Source organism: Macaca thibetana, chromosome 13 (assembly GCF_024542745.1).
Source record: "Macaca thibetana thibetana isolate TM-01 chromosome 13, ASM2454274v1, whole genome shotgun sequence".
Classification (NCBI taxonomy): Eukaryota; Metazoa; Chordata; class Mammalia; order Primates; family Cercopithecidae; genus Macaca; species Macaca thibetana.
The window spans coordinates 81,945,697-81,969,695 of record NC_065590.1 but is presented as its reverse complement, the minus strand read 5'-3'; the positions used below and the strand labels follow the sequence as shown (position 1 = coordinate 81,969,695).

Sequence of the window (23,999 nt, the reverse complement as noted above, 5' to 3'; positions counted from 1 at the left end):
AGCCTGGGCAACATAGTGAGACTCCATCTCTACAAAAAAACCCACACCCATATATAAATATATAAATAATACAGATTTGTATATATATATAAATAATACATCCTTAGGGGAACTTCAGGGCAGACCTGCTGCCCCAACAGAAGGCATCTCTCCCTCTTTATTACTACATTTTCTAAACCATAAAATTATAACACAAGCTCTGATAAAGGATTTGAGTTAAAAGTTTATTTATATGAGAAAGTTTTTGTTCACAGGTACACAATTACATTTGTGATCTACTTAAGGAATCACCTTTATTGAAAATAAAATCGCCGGGCGCAGTGGCTCACGCCTGTAATCCCAGCACTTTGGGAGGCTGAGGCCGGCGGATCACGAGGTCAGGAGATTGAGACCATCCTGGCTAACACGAGGAAACCCCGTCTCTACTAAAAATACAACAAATTAGCTGGGTATGGTGGCACGCACCTGTAGTCCCAGCTTCTAGGGAGGTTGAGGCAGGAGAATCACTTGAACCTGGGAGGCGGAGGCTGCAGTGAGCCAAGATCACGCCACCGCACTCTAGCCTGGGAGACAGAGCGAGACTCCGTCTCAAAAAAAAAGAAGAAAAAAAAGAAAAACAGGTGAAAAGAAATATTAAATTTAGTAATATCTACTTGAAGTCCAGGCAATGCTTAAAATGAACGACCGTGGAAAGTGGAGGACTTGTACAGCTGCGAACATCCCTGCCATGTGGAACTGGCACCATGCACGCCTGCCAGCCTGCAAGAGGGTCTCAGGGACCACCGAATCTCAGCTCCTCTCCATCTCTTGCGTTCACTGAGTTTGGAACAGAAGTTTGTTTTACTCCCTACCCCTCACATAACACCTGTGCAGGGCTGGGCCCTGACGTGCTTGTCTCCTGGGGCACAGAGGCAATAAACCTAGAAAGTCCTGCCTCACTACTCCAGCCTGGCCACAAACCACCCACAAGTCCCTTCTGACTCAGCCGGGCTCTGGCATGACTAATCCCCAGCAGAAATGATGCTGGGGAAGGAGGGTGAAAGACGCCCTGACCCTGCAGACGGACCACAGGCTGTTCTTCATACCCCGCATGATGTCAGGAGCCAAAGATGGCTTTTGGGCCCTCCCCGAGGAGGGTGCCAACCCAGGGAAGTGCTGGCAGCACAGATAGAGAAGAGGGTCCACAGCTCTCCTGGAGACCTGAGTAAGATGGCCCTCAACATCCTACTCAACTTTCATTTTCTGTGATTGCAAAATACCTTGTGGTTTGCCACATTAATTTTTGGTGATAGTGGGACACACAAATGGAAACCTACTGTGACCAGTTGTAGACGTAAGACCAGCAGGAAGAGCATCCCTGGCCCCTCCATCCATCCTCCAGCTGAGGCATGTCTGCAGGGCAGACCATCATGGCTCAAGTTCTGGGAGGCCTCCAAAGACATGCACATGGAAGGTGAACAGAGGTGCCCGGTCTTAGCACAGGTGGTGGCCACAGTCAAGCTGGAGACAGGCAGAGCTCACACAAGAGATAGAGAATGCTCGGAGGTGCAGAAGAGGTGTGTTGTGGGAACAAGGAAGGGGAGAGCTGCCAACGCCAGAGACCAAAGCTGTCTGAGAAAGATACTGAGGATGAGGAGGCTTAGCTAGGGGTCAGAACGGCTGACCTTCAAGAGCACCGTCACTAAGCTGTGCAGAGTGACATGGCAGTGTGGGCTGGAGAAGGGCCAAAGAGGACAATTTAAGGAGCACAGCGGAGGAAGCATCTGGAAAGGACGCCAGGGGACTGGGAAGCCCCGTGCTGTCTATGGAGGGAGAGGCCAGCCCCGAGGCTGGAGATCCTTCAGGGGCTCTTTTCAGGAAAGCACAGCAGAGGGGCGGTGGGGGCAGAAAGGCTATGGAAAGAGGAGCCAACTCGTGGGAGCCTTCATGAGGGCTCAGGGTGCCCAAGGGCACACGCCCCATGGGAGGGGAGGCCTGCTGCTTCTGAACCATCTTCTGAAGACCCCAGACCCACCCCCGCAAACGTGTAAGAAGGGATCACACAGAGAGGACGTGTTGCCAGTGCAGCTGAGTATTTGTGAACGTTCTGATTGGATCTACGCAACTGCTAAGAATTTCAGACTGAGGTGGGGCTTCTGATCCGATTCTACTGGTGCCAAATGGGCACTGTCTTGATCAGCACTTGTAAAATCACCAGGGGTCATGTGAGGTCATGGAAAGAGCAAAGTGGGCATGAGCCCAGCTTGTCCATTTCCTTGTTACAGTTACAGGAGCAGCCTCTCGGAGCCTCCGTTTCCTCATCCATAAAATGGGGGTATGACGGTGTCCATCCCGTCTGCTTCTCGGGTTTTGAGAAGACAGCTTCACAAAAGGTCTGCCCCTTTGTCTGTTTTGTTTACTGCCGAATCCCCAGCGCCTAGGGCCGATTCTGGAAAAACTCCTACTGCCCCTAAATTCTGGGCTTTAAACTATTTCTTTAACAAGCTGCATTAGTGACAGAGGGATTCATTTGACTTCTTTTATTGTGAACTAATCTGAGATGTGAAAGCCAACCAGAGCTTCTGATCAGTGAAAGGGAACCACAGTTACCACACAGCAATGACCTAAAAACAAAGACGCTTGACATTTCATGATGGGCACCAGCTTCCATCGGGCATGTGGAGAAAGCCTTTGGGGGCCCCTACAGGCCACCCCTCTGCCATATGCAGTCCTGCTGGCATCTCTCACCTACACCATGTGTGCTGGGCCTGGAGGTGCTTGGCACATCTTTTTCCCTGTTGGATTCAATTCCATGCAACCCAGCCCAGGGGGGAGGGGTGGACCCCCCGGTGCCAGGCCACCTCTTCAGGTCCTGACAGGTCCAGAGAGGGCGGGGAGTGCCAGGCAGGGGTGCTCTGTGTACCCCACACCTGGTGCAAGGAGCTTCACGGCTGGTCCAGCATTCAGGCCCCGCATGCTTCTGGGCCATGCTTGGAGTCTCCACGAGAGCCAGGTCTGAACAACTCCTGGCCCTTCCCCTTGACATTTGGCTGTAATCGCAGTGTTGTGAAAAGCACGTTCTCTTCCACCGGCTCTTCCTTGATGGAGTCTTAGGGCAAAGCGGGAAGTGATGCTTCTGCTCTGGGCCTGCCTGAGGTTCCCTCTGCAGAGGGAGGGGGCTGACACGCCGAGAAGGGTAAGCAGATGGCTCGGGCCGTGCCCCTCAACGGCTCCAAGGAAGCGTAGCAAGTGGTTCATTCTTGCATCTGTCACGGGGTCTGTTTTATTCCATATCTTTGCTGATGGGTTGAGCAAAGGAATGTAAAATATGCTTATCAAATCTGCAAGTAGCCCTGAATTAGTAGGCGTTGCTAATACTCTGAAAGAAAAGAATCTGATCTGTGGTAACGTGGAACAGCTGAAAAACAGTAACACGGTTCACGGGAAGAGACTTGAGCCCAGGTTGGTCTCCTCATCTGTCAAGCCAGGGGATTGAATTTGTCCACACTTCCAGTGCAGAGGGGAGGGGCGGAAATTCCAGACAAGTAGGCTTTGGAGAGGGCAGAGCCGGGCTGGGAGTTTCGCTCTGCTCTTTGCTTAGGAGTAACCTCAAGCTCTTTAACCTCCCTGAGTCTTGCTCTCCTCATCTATAAAATGGGATGATACCTACTTCACAGTGATGTTATAAGAATTAAATGAGGTGATGTAGCAAAAGTTTGACACGTGATAGTCACTCAAGAACTGCTACCTTCCCCCGCTCCACACATCCTGATTCGTACTTCACTCCCACTCCATCCTCCCCAACCCCCTCCTTGCCTCGTGCAAATCCCAGCACGCCGCCCACCATATGCAGCGATCCCTCACTACCACACAGAGCCCAACATCTGGCGGGTGCTCCTGCCGCAAGGTATGTGGCAATACCAGGGCTCTGGGAGCTTTCCAAAATGCAAAGCTGATTATGCCACTCTGCAGAGCTTAAACCTTTGCCATGGGGGTTTCCGGGGGCCAGGAGGATCCAGCCAAGCTCCTCAGCTCATGTGCAGGAAGATCCCCAGGATTTGGCTGGATCACCTTGGTCTCCTCTCCACACTGTGGTCCCAACAGACAGCACCAAGCGCAAAAGCAAACTGCTTCCAGCCTCAGTCCCTGGGCATAGACTCTTCCTTCTGCCCGCACCACCTTCCCGTCAGGTTTATCAGCAAACTGTTACTTGCTTTTCCAGCCTCATATCCTGGATTCTCTGCCCCTAGGCCCCCTCCTCCCATCCCCTGCCTAGACTGAGCTAAAAGACCCTTTCTCTCCTATAGTTTCCCTACCCAGCATGACAGTGGTCAGCTCCTTGAGGGAAGTGTGGGTGTCTGATTCATGCTGGCATCCAGAATGCCTAGACTGATGCACTTAGTCCAAGGCAGGCACTTGATGAATGACTGTCACAGAGTAGGTGCTTGACATGAGTCCATAGACGCAAATAGAGGCACACGTACAAATCTACAAACCTGTACAAATACAACTGTATACCAGGTTCCAGTGCCTCTCGGATCTTTACGATTCCAGATTAGGAAACAAGAGGACTAAAACGTCCCTTCTAGACTTAAACATAATTGTCGCTTTGCATTTATATCATTCTTTGCAGCTTTCAAAGCACCTTCACATTTGGTGGCCTGTGAGATTAGGTGGTTCCTCTCTCTAAACTTCTGAGGCTATGATCTGACCTACATTTCAACACTGCTCACTGGATGGATTATTTTAAGCCATATACAACGTCTCATTCTGATGCGCTGGGCTATGACGGTAATAATCTCTCACATTTGCACTGTACATGGTAATTAACAAAGCATCTTCATATATGTTATTTCATTGTATTCTTACACTTTACGGAAAGCAGAGCTGGTATTATTTTTTTCTATTACACAAGTGAAACACCTGAAGCTCAGAGAGATTATCTGACTTGCAGGGATCAGAGAGCCAGGAAAGGAGGCCTTTAGAACCAAAATTTACACCTTTTGTTTACCAGCCCATGGATCTTTCTACTGCAACATGCCACTATACTCTACCACATCAACAGACACACAGTGACACCATAAAGATAACAGGCAATCCAAAGTCAAGGCACACTGGCATTCACAGGAACAGACACTCTGGGCTGGCTGTGCCCAGACACAGGACCCCTCCCCACAAGAGATTTATGTCTCTTGAGGCCCTTGCCTAGAGACAGCCAGCCTGACATACGTATGTTCCCTTCAGTACTTAAACCGGATGCTACTGACCCAGCATCCGTCGAGCAGATGTCTCAAGTTGGTGCTTGAGTCGAGGGGATGAACTTGCCGGATCTAGCCAGCTACTTGCCCGGGCCCCCTGGGACAAGAAGCATGCACAGCCTTTGCCAGCTGGCTGGCTGGCCTCCCAGGGACTGTCTGTGATCATGGGATTCAGTGAAACAAACTGGCTTCTGCAAGAGGCAGAGCCCTGTCCCGGGCTGCCTGAGCACCAGGCTCTGAAGTCACAGCCACACGCTCGCGTACCCCAACGCCATACACATATGCACATATGCTCGCACGCACACCCGTGCCCAGGCCAACCTGCAGAGGCTGATCCCAGCGTGAGGGGTCAGGCAGTGGCCTGGGAATCACTGTAGATGCACATGGGCCCAGAGCCCTCCAAAGCCCCCTACTTTTTCTGATCTCAGTCACCTCCCAAGGCTCATTGGCCCTTTATTTCAATTATTCAACAATATCCAACAAATAATCATTGACTGCTTAGGTGGTGTCATAATTACTGAGGAAAGCCCTCCATCCTCCTGAAAGGCCACTCTCCTGAAGGGGAGGGGCTGTGTTTCATTGGCGCCTCTGAGTCCCCCACATTTCCTGGGTACTTGCACACAGAGATGTTCCAGAAATGCTAAATAGCTGACAATGCTGGTGCCCGTCTGGTTCCCAGGCCCTCCTGCCAGAGCTGCAGCCCCTTGTCCACAGCCTGTCCACCTGGCTGGGGCTTCATTGTCTTCTGGAGGTTCAGGGTGGGACAGACCTCACACCCACAGAGCAGCATACCTCAGCCCTGTCCACCTCTGAGGTCTCAGTGCCATCACAAGGCCAGACATAGGGGTGCACTCAAAAAATCTATTGAGCACCTACTGTGTACTGGATACAAAGATAAACAAATAGGAAACTCAGTTCAGAGGGAGACAACGACATATAAACAAGTACCCTGATGCCATCACAAGGCCAGACATAGGGGTGCACTCAAAAAATCTATTGAGCACCTACTGTGTACTGGATACAAAGATAAACAAATAGGAAACTCAGTTCAGAGGGAGACAACGATATATAAACAAGTACCTGATGCCATCACAAGGCCAGACATAGGGGTGCACTCAAAAAATCTATTGAGCACCTACTGTGTACTGGATACAAAGATAAACAAATAGGAAACTCAGTTCAGAGGGAGACAACGACATGTAAACAAGTATCTGATGCCATGCTGAGCCCAGAGTGGAGTGTGCCACTACTTTGCCTGTGGCCACTTCCATGGCACCAAGCCCACTCATGTCTGCTCCTTTAGCAGCACACCCAGCTCTGCCAGCCCTTGCTTAATAAAGGGGAAGATCCAGATAAAACTATTTTGTAGCCATGTAGCCTCTCTAAGCCCCAGTTGAGGAACCTCTGATCATTATCCTGCTCTGAGTGCCTCCTAACTAATCATGATGACGGAGTGAGTCAATCACTATGCAGAGAACACTCTTTTGCATGCCCTTCCATGCAGCAAAAACATTACGTGGGATGATTATGAGGAATATCCCTAATGCCCTATGGCTCTCTGCAGAGGCAGCTGCAGGGCATGACCAGGCCTCCTGCGCCAAGCCCAGGTGCCAGAGAGGAAAGGCTCATGTCCCAATTATCCTGGGATACTGCTCTACCACTCAGCTCCACTCTTCTTTTTTTTTTTTCCCAGGGTTTCAACATGTGGGCCAGGTTGGTCTTGAACTCCTGACATCAGGTGATCCGCCCACCTCAGCCTCCCAAAGGGCTAGGATTACAGGCATGAGCCACCGCACTCGGCCACCTTTTTTTTTTTTTTTTTTTTTAGAGATGGAGTTTCGTTCTTGTCACCCAGGCTGGAGTGCAATGGCGAGATGTTAGCTCACTGCAACCTTCACCTCCCAGGTTCAGGTAATTCTCCTGCCTTAGCCACCCAAGTAGCTGGGATTACAGGCGTATGCCACCATACCAGGCTAATTTTTGTATTTTTAGTAGTGACAGGGTTTTGCCATGTTGGCCAGGCTGGTCTCGAACTCCTGACCTCAAGTGATCCACCTGCCTCGGCCTCCCACAGTGCTGGGATTACAGGTGTGAGCCACTGCGCCTGGCCCATTCTTTTTTGCACAGCTGAGCCTGGCCTTTCCTGCCCTGACCCCAGGCAGCTCACCTTCTCGGCAGGGCTGGGCTCCATCCCTAACCTGGCCATTAAGAGCATGAGGGACCCAAGTGACTATGGCCCCTCACCTAGGCCCCTGAAGGGATCTACAGCCCCTGCATCAGGAGTTAGTTCTCATCATCACTTGCCTTGTTTCACTTTTGTTCAAGGGATAAAGGGACCTCAGGCCTTTTGTGACTGATGACCCAAAGAGAGACAACATTCCCTCTACGTGCTAGGCTCTCAGTGGACTCTAAGCCCACACTACATCCCCACCCATGGTTTCCTACTGTTCTCCCGCACCCCTGCAATTCATAGGGCGGCAGTGGGTCTAAACCACAAGGTGTGGGTAGGCAGGTAGGTAGGTAGGTAGGTAGGCAGGTAGGTGGGTGGGTGGATGGGTAGGTAGATATCCAAAATAAATTACAAAGCTAACTTAACATATGCCACGTCCCGGTGTTAACCACTCGCACACACCATCTCGTCTGAACCTCTCAAGCCAACTAGGAGCCGTTTTCCTGCTCACAGCCATGTTGCCAAGTCACGTGACAGAGTCCAGCTTCAACACAAGCCTGTCTCCAGGGGCCAAACAACCCCCACCCAAGACTGTACTGACTGCAAGGTTAACTAAATTTGACATGTAGTAATGTCCAATTTAAGAGAATTTTAGAGAATCTGAAGCCCAAAATGTAGGTCCTGCTCAGCTCAGGGATGGGCACTGTTTCTATCACAAACCTGCTGGGCGCGCCCAGGCCTCTCCTAACTCCCCGGAGATCAGCGTGTGCGCCATTATCGCTGGCTGGGTTTCTGAAGAGGTAAGGGTGCAGTGGCTTCTTCTGTAGCTATTTAAACATACTAAGAAGGATGCTCTTTGAAATGACCTTACAGCAACCATTGTCAAGCAAAGAGCCAGCCCTAAGTGACCATGTGGGGGCATCTGAGTGCAAGAAAGGCAGAATGTGCCCAGGAGCAGGTGACAGACTGAGGCCAGTAAGAGTGACTGCCACTGGAACTGGCAGGGACCCCACCCAAGGATGGAGGCCCTTGCACTTGGAGACCAGAGCGGAGAGAGCCCACGAGAAATCAGTGGCTGCCAGGCCTCTGGGCTGGACTTTGATGGGGAGGGGAAAGGAGGAACCGCAGCCCCAATGCTGCCCACAGACACATACACACACACGTGCAAACACATACTTACTGTGTTTCCCTAGCACAAATATACACCCCAGCTGCAGCTTCCACTATGGGCAGGAGAAGGCTTGATCAGAGGAGCTGCCCAGCAGGCCCCACCCAGCCCTGGAGGGTAGGCATGGCTTACCCACCTTGATGTCTTCCTACCTCTCTACTAGGCTCTCCAAGTACGGTCACTCAGTTCATCCAGCAGCCTTGCGGAGCCCTGCTATGTGCTAACTACCTGGAAAGGTACCTATGTCTGAAGAAAGGGAGGGAGGAAGAGAAGAAAAGAGGAGCGGTATGTCCAGAGAGGGAGAGGCAGGGAAGAAGAAGGGCAGGAGGCAGGAAGAAATGGTAAGAAGCTGCGTGTCTGCAGCAGTGCCTCAATCTGGTGTGTGTGCCTGTACACACAGGTGTTGTGTGCAGTTCCTGCTGGAGATGAAGTGCCCCCAGCTTCTGCCCAAGGGCAAGAGCACTATTATGCAGTGAAAGGCTTTCTCCTGCAGCAGAAGTCCAGGGGAGGACTACGAATTCTCACTGCATCACCGCCAGGAGGCACTGTTCATCCCGTCCCCCTTCATGCAGGAGACAGCCTAAGGAGCACAGAAGCCAGCCTCATTCCAGCCTCAGCACTACCACTCACAAGCTGTGTGACTCTAGGCAAGTGACTTAACCTCTCTGAGCTTCAGTTTAGCCCTTAATAAGATAGAATGATGAAAATAATAGTGTCTACCTTATAGGGCAATTATAAGAATTAAATAAGATAGGCCCGGCACAGTGGCTCACGCCTGTAATCCCAGCTCTTTGGGAGGCTGAGGCGGGCGGATCATGAGGTCAGGAGATCTAGACCATCCTGGCTAACATGGTGAAACCCCGTCTGTACTAAAAAAAATACAAAAAATTAGCTGGGCGTGGCGGGTACCTGTAGTCCCAGTTACTCAGGAGGCTGAGGCAGGAGAATGGTGTGAAATAGGAAGGCAGAGCTTGCAGTGAGCTGATATTGTGCCACTGCACTCCAGGCTGGGTGACAGAGCAAGACTCCGTCTCAAAAAAAAAAAAAAAAAAAAAGAATGGAGTAAGATAACGCACGCACATAGCGCCCAGCAGAGTCAGTATTCAATGCATCTTAGCCATTGTGTTTCTGAGGCCAGAGGAAAGGGGGTGACACTGAGACCAGGAGCCTGGCCTGGGGCTCTGGACTCCCCTCTGATTGATATTTGGGGATCTGAGGTGGCCCTTGGACTGCTCTTCGTCCCCTGTCCTGCTCCCTCTGCCCCCTCCCCCGTCCTCTGCTCCATATTCCCCTCTAAGCTCTCAGCCTCCCCACTGCTTGCCTCCCCACCTACCCTCCACGAGGCCAGCCCCCTCCCTCTGCTGTGGCAACATTTACCAGCTGACTCGCCCTGACCACAGCCCCAGAGCTCGGCCTGCCCCCTTCCCATCTCCCCAAGCAGCCCCGCTCTGCCCACCATATGGATGGCAGCCAGGGTAGGCGGCAGGTGCCAGGGGGACACACACAGGCCACTCTGTACACTCCCAGCCACAGCATGGCTGCCTCAGCCCATCACCCACAGTTCTGCACTCTGCCTCCCTGATCCTGGGCTCCGGGATTATTCTCCTGTGGGAGAGTCTTGGCCACTCTCATTTTCCTTTTCGTCCTATCCGTAAAATATTTCCTGAGCAATGGCTGGGCATGGTGGCTCACGCCTGTAATCCCAGCACTTTGGGAGGCTGAGGTGGGCAGATCACGAGGTCAGGAGATCGAGACCATCCTGGCTAACACAGTGAAACCCTGTCTCTACTAAAAATACAAAAAAAATCCTGTCTCTACTAAAAATACAAAAAAATTAGCCGGGCATGGTGGCGGACGCCTGTAGTCCCAGCTACTCAGGAGGTTGAGGCAGGAGAATGGCGTGAACCCAGGAGGCGGAGCTTGCAGTGAGCCGAGATCGTGCCACTGCGCTGCAGCCTGGGCGACAGAGTGAGACTCTGTCTCAAAAAAAAAAAAAAAAAATTCCCGAGCATCTACTCTGTGCTATTCCAGGTCCTGGGGATTCACATGGAAGAAAAGGGCCATGGCCCTATCCTCCAGGCTAGCAGTGGGCAGAAGTTATCTACGCCAGTAGTTCTCAACATCTGTGCGCAACAGTATCCCTTGGAGGGATGGTTAGAAGGTGCTCGGCTGGGTCCCATCCCCCGAGTTCTGGCTCAGCAGGTCTGGAGAGGGGCCTGAGCTTCGCCTTCCCAGGTGATGCTGAAGTTGCTGGTTTGGGGATCCCACTTTGAGAACCACTGGTCCCCTGCAAACAGTAATACGAGGCCGACTACAGCCTGGGCTTTGAGGCTTTGACCAGGGAGGAGAAGAGATTAGGGAAAGAGCCCACGCGGCAGAGGGAGCAGCATAAACAAAGACCTGGAGACTCCAGGAAGCATGGGAGTGGGGCTGGAGTGAAAGGTGCATGGAGGCGTGGCGGGGGGCGGTGGGGAGAGGGGGGGCAGAGGCTAGAGGGCCACATGGGGCCAGGCGGTGGAAGGGCCAGTGGTTGGTCACACCCCTTCCATCTGGCTTGCCAAACAGTTCCTTCGTGCATAGTGCCCCGGCACCTGTGCCAGGCTCACTGGGCTGCAGACCAAGCCTGTGTCTTCCCCTCTGCAGCTACCAGCACCCCTGCCGCAGGCCTGGCTTTCATGGGCTGCTGTGGTGGCTGTCAGTGTCTCTCCCCACCCTCCCTAGGCGGCTCCCTGGAGGTGCTGGAGCCAGCCCAGAGGTGCCAGGGAAGTGTGCCAGGTGAGCCAGCATGCATAGTGTAGGCGTGGGAGGCTGGGGAGGAGGCCTGGCTATGGCCCGGCCCTTGTCTATCCAGATTGCTGCCATCTTTTGGCATGACCCCTGCCTGCCAGTGTGTGAGTGTGCACACTCTATCAGCACTAGGATCTAGGGCTGGGTGTGTGTTTGCTGCCGCTTGAGCCAGAGCAGTTACTATGGGTAGATAATAATAGCAATCGTAATCCCTCATAATTGGACCAGACTTTGCTGTCTGCAGGTCACTTCCATGCCCATGACCTCATCTGACTTCCACAACCACCCTGTAAAACAGGCAAGGCTGGAGTCACTATCCCCATTTTCCAGCTGAGCAAACACAAGCCCAGATGCCCTGAAGTCACATCTCCAGTAAGTGGCATACTCAGGACTAGGACCTGAGATTTCTGACTCCTGGTCCAGCGCTGCTTCTCAATCCTGAACTATTATAATGCAGATCCTGACCTGCTGCAGTCCATCGGCGGGAGCCTGGGGCTCCACAGCCCAGAGCAGCAGCAGCGGCGTGGGAGTACAGTCCAGTAACAGGAGGAGTTTGTCCCAGCTGTCCCCACCACCCCACCTGTGGGGAGCAGCTGACCAGTGACTGCCAGTGCATTGATGGGGAGCTGCGTCAGCAACTGTCAGGACATCGGACCCGGAGTGGGGCGAGGCTCAGGGTCACCTTATCCGACAGAGAAAGCAAGCCAGGCCCAAAAAGGGGAGGGAGTCAGACATGGCCACAGCTGCCACTCCAGAGCACAGGCGCTGCAGGTGTCTACGGCTGAAGGGCCTGGGTCTTCATGCTGCTTGAGTCCTGAAGGGGAACAGCCTAGGGGTCCACAGGTATCCAGGACTATTAGTTCTTTTCCCATGGGTTCAGAGGGGAGAGACTGATCAGTCACCCGGGCGCCCTGCCCAGTGGGCCGCAGTGTGTGCTGGCCTTCTGGCCTGCTCTGCCTGACTGGGTGCACACACCCCCGTGGCGCTCTACAGGGTGCTGGGCTGGGAAGGCAGGTCCCTGAGCATCATGCGCACTCCTGGGATGTATACGTGTGTCCCTAGCGGGACCTATGCAGGTAGGGCTGTGGGAAGGGCTCGGGCCTGGGAGACAGGAGAATAGGCCCTCATCTGGACCTGCCACTGCCCAGCGGGGCTCAGCTTCCTCATCTGTAAACTAGGGCCATCTGTCCCTGCCCCATTTGTCTCAAGAGTTGTCCCCAAGGACCAAACAGAACCACCGATGGAAAACTAGGAAACAGAAACACACTCTGAAGAATGAGTAAACCTGGGAAGGAGCTGAGCATGCGAGAGGGAGGTCTCAGAGCTGACGCCCTTCAGGTAGGGTGCCTGGCTGCCTCTAGCCCCAGAGTGCCCAGGGCCCCCACAGCTGGTGCCAGCTGTCCACCTTTGTTGCAAAAGAACCAACTGCTGCCCCCATGAGCATGCCCGGTTACTCCCAGACACCACCAAGCATCACAATGTCCAGCGCTACTCAGGGGAAGGGGAGCAGGCAGAGGGGACTGTGGACAGAGGCACAGCAGATAGACATGCCAGGAAGGCCTATGGCCATCATAAGATCCCCTGGAGGGTGGCAGTCAGTTCACCATTCCATTGACAGAGGGCAACACAGTCCAGTGCTGGGGGTTAAGGGGTAGCTTTTCCTATCATGGGGACACAGCTTGGTAAGGTCCCAAGGCAGCCTGTGGGGACCCAGCAGGGACTCCCGTCAGTCTGATGTAATCTCCTCTGACTGATTCAGGCACAACCTGGAGTTCAGCAGAAGGGTGGAGAGGCCACCCCCAACTAGATTCTGAAAACATGGAGGTCACCAGCTCCGTGGCTAAAAGCCATACCAAAGATCACCCAGCTACATTCACTTGGAGTCTGGGGTGGGGGGCAGGGACAGGAAATCACCATCTCCAAAGTGTGCTGGCGCCACACTGAGCCCAGCCTGTGCCTCCGTCCGTGTGGGAGGGTGGGCCCCCGCGGAGTCGTGTTTACTGTGCCCCACCCCAGAACTTGTCTTTGGCCCCCTAGAAGCTACTGAACACCTTAAGGAAACAGAGGCAGCTAAGAGAGAAAGTGATTCACCTGAAGGCTCACGGCTAGTAAGAGGCGGGTCTGAGAAGGAATCCACGTTCTGGACTCTTCGGCCTCACAATGGCACAGACCTGGGCTTTGAGCCACTGTGCGAATGCCATGGTGGTTAAAAGCCTGGGTCCTGGAGCCAAATGCCTGCTCCACCACCAGAATCGAACCTCTGCAAGCCTCCGTTTCCTCATCACCCAAACAGGGATGTGATGGTCCCACACCCTGTCGTGAGCACTGAGTGATGTGGTCACGCGCTCAGTATGAGGAGCTGGCTGTCATCACGTGGGGACAGGGCTCTCCCTCTCCCAGGCCAGAGAGTCCCCAGCAGAGCCCACTGCTCACCTTTCGGTCCTCCTCCCGCTCTGCAGCAGAGCTGCTGGTGTCCCCGGGGCCGCTGGAGGGCATGGCGGGCGGCTGGGCGCTGGGAGGCAGGCTGGGGCTGCGTGGGGCTGGGGGGCTGCTGGGCTTTGGGGAAGGAATTATCGTGGTCTTTGGAGGCAAGAGTTAAAACTTAAACATAGATCCTGGTGTTGAGCCCTCTGGTGAACAATGCCTCTGTCAGCCTGTGGGTGAGGGCTTCGATGGCTCCACCTGTGGAGGAGAGAAGAGGATCAGTGAGGCAGAGCACCCCACCCTCCCTGGGTCAGGCCCTCAGCCCAGGGCCACACCTGGCCTAGGAGGCCTGGGGTCTTGCTCCTCCTCCCGGCCTCACCAGCACCCCACAGAGCAGGGAAACCGAGGCAGGCTCCCCTCAGGGCCACCTCCTACCCCAGCAGCCTCTGAGAGCCTTGGAGGTGGCAGCAGTCTCCCCTCCGTGTCGCGGTGGCCAATGGGTGCCACTTCTGGGACCTCCAGCTGCCTCCGCCTCTTCCCTTCTCTTCATTCACAGCCGCTCTCTCCTTTGAAAGCTTCCCGCATCCTCCCTCCCACCCCAACCAGCCCCTGGGAAATCCCAACCTGCCCCAGAGGCCCCCAGCCCGGCTACATTTTCCTTCTAATCTGTCCTCACCCCCACCCCCACACCTCCCGCCACGTGGAGGAAGTGAGTGCAGTCACAGGATGTAATGAAATGAATGTCACCTCACTTCAGGACCGGCGCCTGGGCCCAGAGAAAGCTGAGGTCTGAGCTCAGGCTGCAGGCCTGATTGGCTCTGGCCTAGGAGGGAGAGGCCGAGGCCACCGTCACGGCCACGGCCACGGCCACGGCCAAGGCCACAGGTCACGGCCACACTGAGGCAGGAGTGAGGCTGCTCTCTCCCCCACCCCATGTACCAGCCCCATTTGCCTGCAGAGCTGGTGGGCTTGAGGGGTCCTCTGAACCCACATGGCTGAGTTTTAGGGGCTTTTCTTCCCTCTGCTCCAGGTGTAGGCCTCAAGCCAGTGAAATAACAAAGCCTGCAGCTCAGGCCACAGCTGGGGTGGGGGTGTTGCTGCCTCAGCCCCCTCACTCAGAGACACACAAGAGCTCCCCTGCTCCCCACCCCCGGAGGAGGCGGCCGCCAAGCCCCTGCCTCGAGTGTGCCAGGGCCCAGGAGGGGATTGGCAGGCGAGGGAGAGAGGGAGGCAGGCTGGATCTGGGCCCACCCACACCCTTCCCCTTCCAGTTCCTGGTTCTGCTTCCCCAGCTCCCCCTCCCTCCTGGCCTTCTCCTCCCATCCCCCTCCAGCCAGGGCTCCCTGGAAAACCAGGACCGGGAGACAGCGCAGGCTCGGCTTTCCCACAGGCCCAGCCCCTTTCTCCAGGGGTGCATTGTTGCCTGGGAGTGGGTGCCCCAGCCCTGGCTCTGCCAGGGGGTAGTGGGAGGAAGGAGCTGGCGGGAGGAGCTTCTCAGGGCCAGGACAGGAAGGGTTCCATCAGATCAACCCAGAAAGGCTGGAAGTGGGCCTGCCCCACAGCTGAGCCCTGAGGCAGCCCAGGTGCACTGGGTCCATTCCCCATGCCCCCACGAAGGTTTGCTGCCCAGGGTCCCTGAGAAGGTGAACGGCAGCGGAGAGCAGCTCCACGGGCCACATGCCACTCAGGGCCTGGCTCGTGCTCTGCATCCAGGCAGCTGCTGTGCTGTGCCCAGTTTACAGGTGACGCTAAGATCGACAAGGCCAGGACCCATCAGAGGCATGAACCCAGATCTCTCTGACACTAAAGCTCTGAGGGGTTGGGTTCACGTCCCCCAACACACACCACAGAAGCAACTCTGAAGATCCCAGCAGAGAACTGGTCCAACTCAGAAGCGCACGGCTCCCAGCCCTTAGCAGCCAATGATTCCCTGTCAAGCCCCACTCCCATTTGTTACCACAGACATCTCCAGCCACCCCAAAACCAAAACCTTCAAAAGGGTCAGAAGCTAAGAGGGGCAGAGTCTGGTTGGAAAGAACGTTGAGCCCGAAGTCCGTAAGGGTGGGACCTACTCCTGATGGAGGCTTCCCCAGTCCTCAGTTTCCCCACCAATGAAACGGGAGAGCAGGACCCCTTCTATTAATAGCTCTGACTGGCCAAGGAAGCTGTTGCAGCCCCAAGGCCCAGTGGACACGTGAGGGGCTGACAAGGACAGGGCACCCCAAATGGAGTTCGGGGGAGACCCAGGCACAAAGGAAGTGGGGCAGGGGGGTTGTCTTGATGCTGTCCTAGGCTTAGAGACACCCAGAGGGCATCTGTGCTGCCACGGGTGTGGCGAGGCTCAGGAAGCTCTGGCTCCCAGTAGGGAGAGGAAGGAAGCTGGAGGGAAAAGCAGAAACTCACAGGGCATTGGCCCCAAGGGCAGACACCCCAGAAAGCAAAGGAAAGGAAAGGAAGATTCTCTTCTTCCTCCCCTTCCTCCACCCAAGACTCTGACATCTGAGCTACAGAAACTGTCCTCACAGAAAACGCAGCTGACCTGGGTCAACCCTTTTGTGTTGCTCAATGGACCAGCCCTGTCAGTAGCAGTCCCTCAAAATCACCCCCATCATCTAAAATGCTCCAGTACGTGTGTGGGCAGGTCATGCACTATACAACTCTAGGGGGCCCCAGTTGGTGGCCAGGGTCCCAGACCTTGACATAGCACTGCCAATCTACCCTTAGAGGCTTCATTCTTCCTTCAGGCAGCCCAGCCATGGGGAGTGGGCTCTCCTGGGCCCACAGTCCCAACACAGCAGCAGGCGTCCACCACTCCGGTCCTTCCATCGCACAGCTCTGGCTGCTTCCAGTACCAAAGCGTTCTCCCGACCTGGGCCAAAGGCTGCACTGCAACCACCACCGCCACCAAAAAACCCTTGCTAAGAATGCTACCACCATGAAAAGCAGCTTTTATTTCCTCCTTTTAGAATCCACAGTGATCCTGAATAATGTTTGTAACAGCCACTTAAAAAATTTCAAGGAATCCCACCATGAAAACCTCTTCATATCACAGCTGATAGGATCACCATCTCCACTGCTTCAACTATAAAACTGTTGCGGAAAAAGAACTGAAAGCTTTGAATATGCATACCAAGGCTCACTACCTTCTAAATTCAGTGCAGTAGAAACATCTTTTGTTTGTTTGTTTAGAGCAGGTTCTTGCTCTGTCACCCAGGCTGGATGCAGTGGCAGTATCACAGCTCACTGCAGCCTCAAGCTCCCGGGCTCAAGTGCAAGTGAGCCTCCCGCCTCAGCCTCCTGAGTAGCTGGGACTACAGACGTGTACCACCACACCTCCTGGCTTTTTTTTTTTTTTTTTGTAGAAACAGGGTCTCCCTATGTTGCCCAGGCTGGTCTTGAACACATGGCTTCAAAGGATCCTCCCACCTCAGACTCCCAAAGTGTTGGGATTCCAAGCATGAGCCACCACACCTGGCCAAAAGATTTTTTAAGAAGACATAAAATTACAAGATTAGGCTGAACAAGAGAAGGAATACCACCAACAAAATTGTGGAATCTGGAAAGCAGACTTGTGACAGCCAAATTTCAGACAGGCGTGTGAATACTGATATATAACACAGTCTTCAACAGATGCTTATATGATAGCATCAGGTACTCTGGGACTAGGGCTGAAGAGGATGCGTGTGTGAGAAACGAGAGGCTGAGTGAGAGAAATGAATTCCTAGACCCTCCTCTACAAGTCTGAAGGTTTATCTGTAGTCACTGGAGGGCATAAAATAGGGGGTCTTTGAAAAGAGTCACTTGGCACAGCTGAAAACAAAGATGATATATCAAAACCAAGGAGAGGAAGGTTATTTATTTATTGAGACGAAGTTTCGGCTCTTGTTGCCCAGGCTGGAGTGCAATGCTGCGATCTCGGCTCACCACAACCTCCGCCTCCTGGGTTCAAGCGATTCTCCTGCCTCAGCCTCCCGAGTAGCTGGGATTACAGGCGTGCACCACCACTCCCGGCTAATTTTCGTATTTAGTAGAGATGGGGTTTCGCCACATTGGCCAGGCTAGTCTTGAACTCCTGACCTCAAGTGATCCACCCGCCTTGGCCTCCCAAAGTGCTGGAATTACAGGTGTGAGCCACTGTGCCCAGCCAAAATTATTAAAGAATAAACCAAATCTTAAAACAATCTTCCAATTAGAATTATTTTCAGCCAAATTATCATTTAAGTGTGAGAATAAAATAAAGACATTTTCTTTTTTTTTTCTTTGAGATGGAGCCTCGCTCTGTCGCCCAGGCTGGAGTGTAGTGGTGCAATCTCCGCTCACTGCAAGCTCCACCTCAGGGGTTCATGCCATTCTCCTGCCTCAGCTTCCCAAGTAGCTGGGACTACAGGCGCCTGCCACCACGCCCGGCTAATTATTTTTCTATTTTTAGTAGAGACAGGGTTTCACCGTGTTAGCCAGGATGGTCTCAATCTCCTGACCTCGTGATCCGCCTGCCTCAGACTCCCAAAGTGCTGGGATTACAGGCGTGAGTCACCACGCTTGGCCCTTTTTTAAAATTTTCTCTCTCTCTCTCTTTTTTTTTTTTTTTTTTTTTTTTTTGAGATGGAGTCTTGCTCTGTTGCCCAGGCTGGAGTGCAGTGGTGTGATCTTGGCTCACTGCAACCTCTGCCTCCCGGGTTCATCCCATTCTCCTGCCTCAGCCTCCCAAGTAGCTGGGACTACAGGCAGCCACCACCACACCTGGCTAATTTTTTGTATTTTTAGTAGAGACGGGGTTTCACCATGTTAGCCAGGATGGTCTTGATCTCCTGACCTCGTGATCCACCAGCCTTAGCCTCCCAAAGTGCTGGGATTACAGGCATGAGCCACCACGCAAGGCGCCATTTTTTTTTCTTAAATAGACATGGGGTCTCACTATGTTGCCCAGGCTGGTCTTGAACTCCTGGGCTCAAGTGATCCTCCCACCTCAGCATCCCAAAGTGCTGGGATTACAGGCGTAAGTCACCGCGCTGGGCCCCAGTAAAGACATCTTCAGACATATCAGGCCCCACGCTCCTTTCCCAGGAAGGACAGGACGATGTCCTCTAATACGCAGAAGATACAGCACAGGAGAGATGGGAAGGGAGGCTCCAGGATGAAGGGGAAAAGAGGCCACACGCCAGTCACCTGGCATGAGCCAGAGAGGGTCAGCCTTCCCACTGAGACTAGGGCACTAGTGCCGTCATCACCATGCCCTCTGCTGTCCAACTGTCTTTTTACCTGACAAAACTACAGGTATCGCTCGTGGCCATACTCTGCTATCTAAACCCAGGAACTGAATAGATTCCTTCCCTCCTTCCTTCCCTCCTTCCTTCCTTCCTTCCTTCCTTCCTTCCTTCCTTCCTTCCTTCCTTCCTTCCTTCCTTCCTTCCTTCCTTCCTCCCTCCCTCCTTCCCTCCCTCCCTCCCTCTCTCCCTTCCTTCCTTCCTCTCTGTCTCTGTCTCTCTCTCTCTCTCTCTCTCTCTCTCTTTCTTTCTTGGACCCTTGCTCTCTAGCCCAGGCTGGAGTGCAGTGGCACAATCTCAGCTCACCACAACCTCTGCCTCCTGGGTTCAAGCAATTATCTTGCCTCAGCCTCACAAGTAGCTGGGATTACAGGTGTCCACCGCCATGCCCGGCTAAGTTTTTCATTTTTAGTAGAGACAGGGTTTTGCCATGTTGGCCAGGCTGGTCTCAAACTCCTAACCTCAGATGATCCACCTGCCTTGGCCTCCCAAAGTCCTGGGATTAAAGGCGTGAGCCACCGTGCCCAGCCATGAATGGATTTTGATATGGACAGATGTGTGTCCTGGAAGATGTACTCTAATGAGGGGAGTGAGCCACGCAAGAAGAGGACACGAAAGCCAGAAAACAGAGATTCCAACCAGAAAGTAATGGGAATTCCAAAGATGACCACAAAAGGAAGTCACAGAACATCAGCTACAATGTGCCTAGAAAGCAACCAGCCCAGAGTGAAAGAGGATAGATAACTTAAAAAATGGAACTGAAACATCTTTTACCTGCTGTGATTGCCCGTGTGGAAAGCAATACTGATGGCTATTAGAAAGCGTGGTAGGCCCACTACAAAGAAGTGATAAATGCTGGAGGTGATGGATATACTAACTACCCTGTTTTGATCATTACACAATGTATACATGTATTAAAACATCACATTGTACCCCATAGATATGCACAATTATTATGTGTCAGTTTAAACGAGAAAAAGAAAAAGAAGACCTAAGGTAACAGTATTGTTACAGAAAAATTAAATTATATTAGAAGTTGTGGTAGGAATTAGCAACAGGTACAAAAAATAAGGCAGATGAAAAACAAGGTAATTATTAACTTCAGGAAAAAAAAGTAAAAAGAAACCGTTATAGTATACCAGAAGGTTCAACTGTGAATAATAGTTGCATTGAAATAATAAAATAAACACTGTATGTAGGTTTACTAAACATGTGTGTGTGTATACATGTATATATGCATGTATGTACACACAAATTACTTCTGTATGTACCACAAAATTAATGCCTTAAAACAACACATTATCTTGCAATTCTGCAAGTCAGTAGTAAAAAAAAAAAAAAAAAAGATTCTCCTTACTAGGCTAAACTCAAGATGTTGGCAGGGCTGCATTCTTTTCTGGAAGCTCTAAGGAGAATCCATTTCCTTGACATTTGCAACATCTAGAGGCTGCCCTCATTCCTTGCCACATGGTCCCCTTCCAACTCCAAAGCCAGCAATGGACAGTCTTTTTCCCATCACAGTACTCTCTGCCTCATCAACATCTCCTGCTCTGACTACTTCCATCTTTCACTTCTAATGACCCTTCTGATTACACTGGGCCCACCCAAATAATCCAGGATAATCCCCTCGTCTCTAGGTCATTAATTTAATCACATCTGCAAAGTCCCTTTTGCCATGTAAGGTGACATATTCACAGGTCCAGGGGATTAGGGGACCTGGCCATCTTAGGGGGGCCATTATTCTGGCAACCAGATACACAAAACATTTTTGAGGCTGGACACGATGGCTCATGCCTGTAATCCCAGCACTCTGAGAGGCCAAGACAGGAGGATCACTTGGGACCAGTCTGGTGACACAAGGGGATCCTGTCTCTACAAAAATTTAGAAAATTAGCAGGGTGTGGTGGTACATGCCTGTAGTCCCAGCTACTCAAGAGGCTGATGTGGGAGGATCGCTTGAGCCCAGGAGGTCAAGGCTGTAGGGAGCTGTGATTGTGCCACCACACTCCAGTCTGGGCAAAGATCGAGATCCTGTCTCAAAACAACCAACAACAATTTTTTGAAACAATATAAAAAGAGTATTGTCAATATTTAGGGAGGATGGTTGAAGGGTAGAAAGGTTGGGCACGTAAGAGGATCTACTAAATAGGAAATCAATGGAAAATGTCTAAATAGATGAATCAAAAATATGCACTTTACTCAGAAATATGAGATGAAAATTGCTGGAAGAAACAGCTAAGAGAATCGAAAGCGGTTGCCTCTGAGAAGAGGATAAGGGTAGGAGTAGGCAAGGAATCACTGCATGTTGTTAGGAGGTTTTAGTACTATTCGACTTCTTAAATTATATGCATGTACTACTGTGAGTAAATAAAAATGAATTTTTAAACAGAGAGAGTGGGGATGGGAGAAAGGGCTTACATCCCAACTGCAGCCATCAGTTGCGTTTGGCCTCCATTTCCTCCTCTATAAATAAGAGCGTAGCTGAGGCCTTTCCACCTCTGTTGTTCTATGAAATCATCACGTCCCACAGAATAACCATCATCAGCTCCTCACACCCACACAGAGTTCCATCACCAGCTACAACACTGGTACCTCCCTCTCCACCCCCCACCCTCACGAAATGTTTAATCCTACAAACGCATCATTCCCACTGCATCCAGCCCATGGGCAGTGCAAGTCAGTGCTGCCTGCATCCGTCACCACAACCCCCGCTCACTCAGCCCTTTCTGAGACCAAAGAGCCACATCTCCACCAACTCCTGGAGCCTCAGGGCTGCTCCCCTGCACCACGCTGTCCCCACTGCCGTCCCTACTTCTTCACCAACCCCAGCCTCATCAGCACCCCCGAGATGACCACCCGAGCCTCCTCTCCATCTTCAGATTGAGAGACTTCTGGCCCCCCTGCCACCCCACAGTCTCTCCTCAACAAGGGCTTGCATATAATTATCCTCTTCCAAAATCAAAACTGTCATGGCCCACAAACCTAAATCCTCACTCCACCAAACATGATCCCAATATTCTCACCCCAAGAGCCCCTTCTTCTCCATCTCAAGTTCTCTGTCTGAATGGCTGAAAAATATCTGAGCATTTCTGCAGGTCTTTCTCCCTCCCTCTGCTTGAATTCTCCTTTTCCTCTAGTGGACTCGTTATTCTGCTCTACCTAGACGCCTTCCCCTCCTTCCTGGTGGGAAATGCTCCTCAAGGGGTTTTGGTTGTGCCTGTGCTGACCTCAACACCCACCCCAGGCAAGGGGTGAGCATGTGACCAGGCAGAGCCAATCAGAGGCCTCCCTGGAACCTTTTCACCGATGCGATGGAAAGATGCTAACACGGTCGATGTGAGTCAGGGGCTGCCGGCTGCTGTCTTCCCGCCATGTGGGTGAGCCTGCCTGAGAACGAAGAGCTCAGAGATGAAGACACAGGGATGAAGCATTGAAGGCACTGTCTGGGCCCCTGGTCTTGCTGTTTCTGGAGGCAGGGACATACATCTGTGAACTTCCGGGTGCTGTGAGCTTTCACTACTTTGGTATGAGTCTATGACTTGTGGCTGACACCCTCCTGACCTAAAGGCCAATCTCAGTCCCCTCCAGGGCTCTCTAGGAGGCCAACTGCGGGGCTTCCAACACTGGCCTTACATCTTACCAGCTGCGTGGCCTGAGGCAAAACTGTGCCTCAGTTTTCTCAGCTGTAGAGTGGGGGAAAGAACTCTCCAGCTCACAGCGCTGCTGTGAAAATTAAAACGGAATGCCCTAAAAATGCTTCCAAGAGCGCCTGGCACAGAGAAAGTACTCAATAAATCTTAACGATGATTACTCTCAGACTCAACCAGCCCGCAGATTTCTCTCCTTTCTTGAAATCCCTGGAGTTCCTCTAAGTGGCCTTCGCTCAGGCAGGAGCTTGTACTTAAGCTCCTCTGACATGCCAGGCCCCGTGAGCAGAGCTTTACAATGTCAACATCTCATTAATCCTCACACCTCACCCCAACCCTTTGAAGTGGGTACTATTTTTATCCCCATTTTCCAGATGAGAATAATGAGGTATGGAGAGATTAATAAAACTGCCCAAGGTCACACAGTGGGTAAGGGGTGGAGCCAGACACAGTCCAGGTCCGTCCCACTCAGAAGCTCACAGCTCTCCACTCCCTCTCTCACAATCCACAACCAGCATGTGACTGCTGCAGATCTATATTAACTTTGGGCACAGGCTGGCCAGAAAACAAAGTTTCCAGTCAATCTCTCTTTCCTGGTCAGGCTTGTCTGCAGCGGGAGCGGGGAAGGAGGGCACTGCAGCTTTCTAATCACAGTATTCAACGCCCTGCCCAATGCAGTGGTCATTCACTCATTCATTCATGCAGCTATTTCCTGAGCACCTACCATGTGCCAGGCACTGTGCTAAGGAACATGCACTGTCCTGTTCAATCCTCAAAACAATCCTATGAAGCAGGTCCTATTGTTATCCCCATTTTATAGAAGACACGGAGGCTTAAAGAGGTTTAGTGTCTCTCTAGGGTAGCACAGCTGGAAAGCCCCAGGGCAGGATTAGGAATCCAGGTCCATGTAACTCGGGACCCCTTGCAAATGTGGCAGTTCTTGGTCATGAATGGGCGCACTAAACACAGATCTCAGAGCCAGCGCCATGATCAACCGTTTGTGCCTCTGGGGTGACCCTGGCCCACAGATAACAGTCCCATGGCTAAACTTCCTACTTGAGCTTAGGAGGAGGTGCAAATGGGTCCTGCGGGTGACAGAAGGCAGCAGAGCTTCTTGTGCCCCAATCATCTGCTAGGGTGGGGCTCAGCTGGGGGCCAGGAGAAAGCGGAGGAGACCTCCTAGACGGAGATGTCTATCTGTCGACTCTTCCCCCTCCTGTCACAGCCTCTCGTGGTCATAAGACTGGGGATGGATAAAGAGGAGGGAGAGGGAGGGAGGTCTTGGTGCCATTTTCCAGCGAG

At 52.5% G+C, this 23,999-nt stretch overlaps 1 protein-coding gene across 5 annotated transcripts in view; it reads right to left on the bottom strand.

Moving 5' to 3' along the window:
• The window catches only part of DNMT3A (DNA methyltransferase 3 alpha), a 110,521-nt gene that overhangs the window by 68,675 nt on the left and 17,847 nt on the right, over positions 1–23,999 (bottom strand). For 3 of the 5 annotated variants that reach the window (XM_050753613.1, XM_050753614.1, XM_050753618.1), the window contains exon 2: positions 13,796–14,044. In XM_050753613.1, coding sequence (XP_050609570.1) covers positions 13,796–13,858 — 63 coding nt within the window. In that variant the 5' untranslated portion in view covers positions 13,859–14,044. Of the gene's footprint in view, positions 1–465; positions 3,279–13,795; positions 14,045–14,221; positions 14,470–23,999 lie in introns of those variants that run through there. The other 2 variants (XM_050753615.1, XM_050753616.1) reach the window with 2 other exon arrangements.